Below are 2,975 nucleotides of genomic sequence, written 5' to 3' on the forward strand. Positions count from 1 at the left end.
ACTCACTCGTCGAATTAGGATCCAATTTGAAGGCCATGCCCTCCTGAGTCAACGCCAACAGTATAGCAGCTATGACGCTATTTGCGCTGGGCGTCGCTCCATGTGATCTTGAGTTGAGACGCATGTCGACGATGAGATCAGAAACGACGACGGAAATGCGTGTCGACCTTCATGAGAAGATGAGATTTACAGCAAATGCAAGAAAGAAAACGGGACAAGATAATACGAAGAATGACGGCGACAAGTGGAGAGGAGAGACCGATGTAAGCAGAGGTTAAATTGGGTAAGAGGGCAGGTAAGTACAGCATCCAAGAAGGGAAGGAACAGGGGTCGACGGGTCAGATTGAGGGAGGCGGGAGAGCTAAAGCGAGTTTAGGTGCATCCTACACTGTAGCCAATATATGCTTAGTTGTGTAGGTACCTCACTATTTTGATGGATAGGTAGAACTTAAAAAGGATAAAAGTTGGGGGTCGGGTGGTGAAGAGGTAAGAAGGCCAATCAATTATTAAGAAGATGAAGACGACGACGACGACACAAATTGCAATGAGCATGCTACTCTGTACATGCTTTCACAAGTGGCAGTAACAGTAAATGGCTCGTTCGTGTAGCAGTGCCAGGGTATGGATGCCAAGGTATCACAGCTTATAGTACTCTGTACATGTACCTACTACTAGAGAGCTGAATGATTGATCGTCCAGTCTAAGCCGCAGTCATGTACAAAGTCCCATACGAAACTCTTTTCGGTTCCAGTACTACCATCTTTTCGGATGCTGCAGTTGTTCGCTGACAGCCGTGGTTGGTCTTGTTTCACTCTTTCTATATCACCAGATGAATGCAGCTTCAGTAGGAAGGACAGTCCAAGACAGTTTGGATGCGGAAACATTACCTCCATCGTGATGGATGCATGTGCACATGGATGGGTAGTGGATACATTTCCCCTCGATTCCCGAGGCTGGACATTATTGACCAGCCTTTTGCGGGGATTTCCCAATAGGATGGAACAAACAATAAACCTGGTATGTAGCCTGGGACAATTCTGACAAAGAAAATGCCAAACCAAGACAGGATAAGCTTAATTCGTACCTAGATGGCATGTAATGATGGGTATCCATTATTACGAACATTAGACTGTCTCGGTAACTCGGCTGCCTCTATAGTTGAATACCTACTAAATAAACACAGTAAATAAACAGAGACAGTCACTGCATTAATGCAGTCCATAAGTCCATATAAACATCCATAGCCTTTGTCTTGATATTATGTCCAATCGTTGCAAAGACCCCAACGCCACGTCCCTCGGCGAAATCCTTACATCCACGTGCCAAGCCTGCCAAGCCATTAATTACCTGAGCTCAAGTTATCAATGACGTTGTTGTTCATTTGACGTGATCCAGATATTCTTCAGATGTCGAATTGTTTTAGTCAGGTGTTTATAAACACGAGTGTTGGTATTACAAATAACATATATCAGTTTGTTACATATCTCTATGGTTTATGTTTGTAGCTGCTACACCTGAATCATCCCAATCAAGCTGGTTATAGATACTTTTGAATTGAAATAGCCAAAACGTTTCTGGCTCCAATCTTATATTTCTTAGACTGGTAGTCGCAACGGCAAGTTTCGCCATGTCAACTTAAACACGCTACTTGTTCGCCAACTTACAAAATAAATACGTCTCATAACATATCCCATGCATTATCACCCGACTCCATCGGCTCACCCGCACTCGAGTTACCTCCATTTGTAAACTCTTGAAGCAGTGCAATGTCCTCAAACATTTCGGATAAATTCTCCATCAGCTTTTGCGCCTCCTCTGTTGATATATCGCCTTACTGAAGGGGTACGGAGAGTATGCTTCGGCCAATCGCTTTGGCAAAGCGAAAAGACCCCCGTGGTTTGTCATATGATTGAACGCAAAAAAAGAAAAGAAAAAAAAAGCGCCCGACGGGATTCCTTGTGTCGCTGAGGATGACGTTTGCAACGTGGATTAGAGCGGTATGCCACAACATCGTGTAAGACGAGCATGGATGGTTCTCACGATATGCCACCACGAGACGTTTCAGTTGTTCACAGATGCCCTGTAAACAGCATCTGGTGAGTTTCGTCTGCAAGGAAATGTTTTCAGTCGTAGTGGTTTGTGAGAAGCTCTCGCTCGAACGGTAAAAGGTCGTAAAATACCGAGGATGCCCACCTTAAGCCAGATACTACCGTCAAGTTAGTCATACACGAAATCTTCCATCACAAACACATCAACTGGGTTCAAACGTACTAAAATACCAAAACGTGGTGTACTATGCTCTGAAAGCACCATGGATGGTGGCAGCTTCTCTGCCCAGGCTATCAGCTCCCGACACTTTTATTCGGTAGATACGAATGTGATATGACTGCTGAGACTCTTGAGCGAACAGGGCTGGTCACGGTAGTACTTTAGGGTCACCTCGTGCATTATTCTCAAAAATCGACAAATAATTGGAAACGTGTTGCCCATGTACGCTTCTTGCAACGTTTGCTGTGTAGACTCTAGGCTGTCTTCGGATGAGTGATGCCAGGTATCTCCCGGTGTTGGCACCGTAGGAGGATGTTTGGGATAAGAAATCCTCAGTTGTTAATAGAACAAAGCCATAAGCCTAAGCGTGTTAGATTCACCGTTGCTCTGTTCAGATCTGCCAGTCAACTTGCACTATCCAGTTGAAAGTGCCCCAGGCCGCCTATGATGTTGCGCTTTGCACATCAAGGCTAACCTTCTTTGCCTTTTCGATTGCAACGCTCGGCTCGACGCCAAAGGGTCCCATAGAGTTAACCTCTGATACATAGGTAAAGGCGTAATGATCGTTTCCTCTGCCTAGGCACCCCAGACCCAGCAGCTCTGTCGCAGCAAGTGTCAAGAGCGAGTCCGTCATCTTTGTCAAGGACCACCGCTTTTCAGTCTTCAGAACGAAACACATGCTAATTGCGTGCTGATCCTTTATCATT

The 2,975-nt window shown here is 45.2% G+C and overlaps 1 protein-coding gene across 1 annotated transcript; it reads right to left on the reverse strand.

Moving 5' to 3' along the window:
• Positions 1-2,416: 2,416 nt before the first annotated feature.
• On the reverse strand, positions 2,417-2,902 carry FGSG_13346 (uncharacterized protein; the record flags this gene model as incomplete). The annotated part of the gene is made up of 2 exons (XM_011321918.1): positions 2,417-2,629; positions 2,744-2,902. The coding sequence occupies 2 exons, from the start codon at positions 2,900-2,902 to the stop codon at positions 2,417-2,419; spliced, it is 372 nt and encodes a 123-aa protein (XP_011320220.1).
• Positions 2,903-2,975: the final 73 nt, after the last annotated feature.

The sequence above is a fragment of the Fusarium graminearum genome, chromosome 2 (assembly GCF_000240135.3).
Source record: "Fusarium graminearum PH-1 chromosome 2, whole genome shotgun sequence".
Taxonomy (NCBI): domain Eukaryota; kingdom Fungi; phylum Ascomycota; class Sordariomycetes; order Hypocreales; family Nectriaceae; genus Fusarium; species Fusarium graminearum.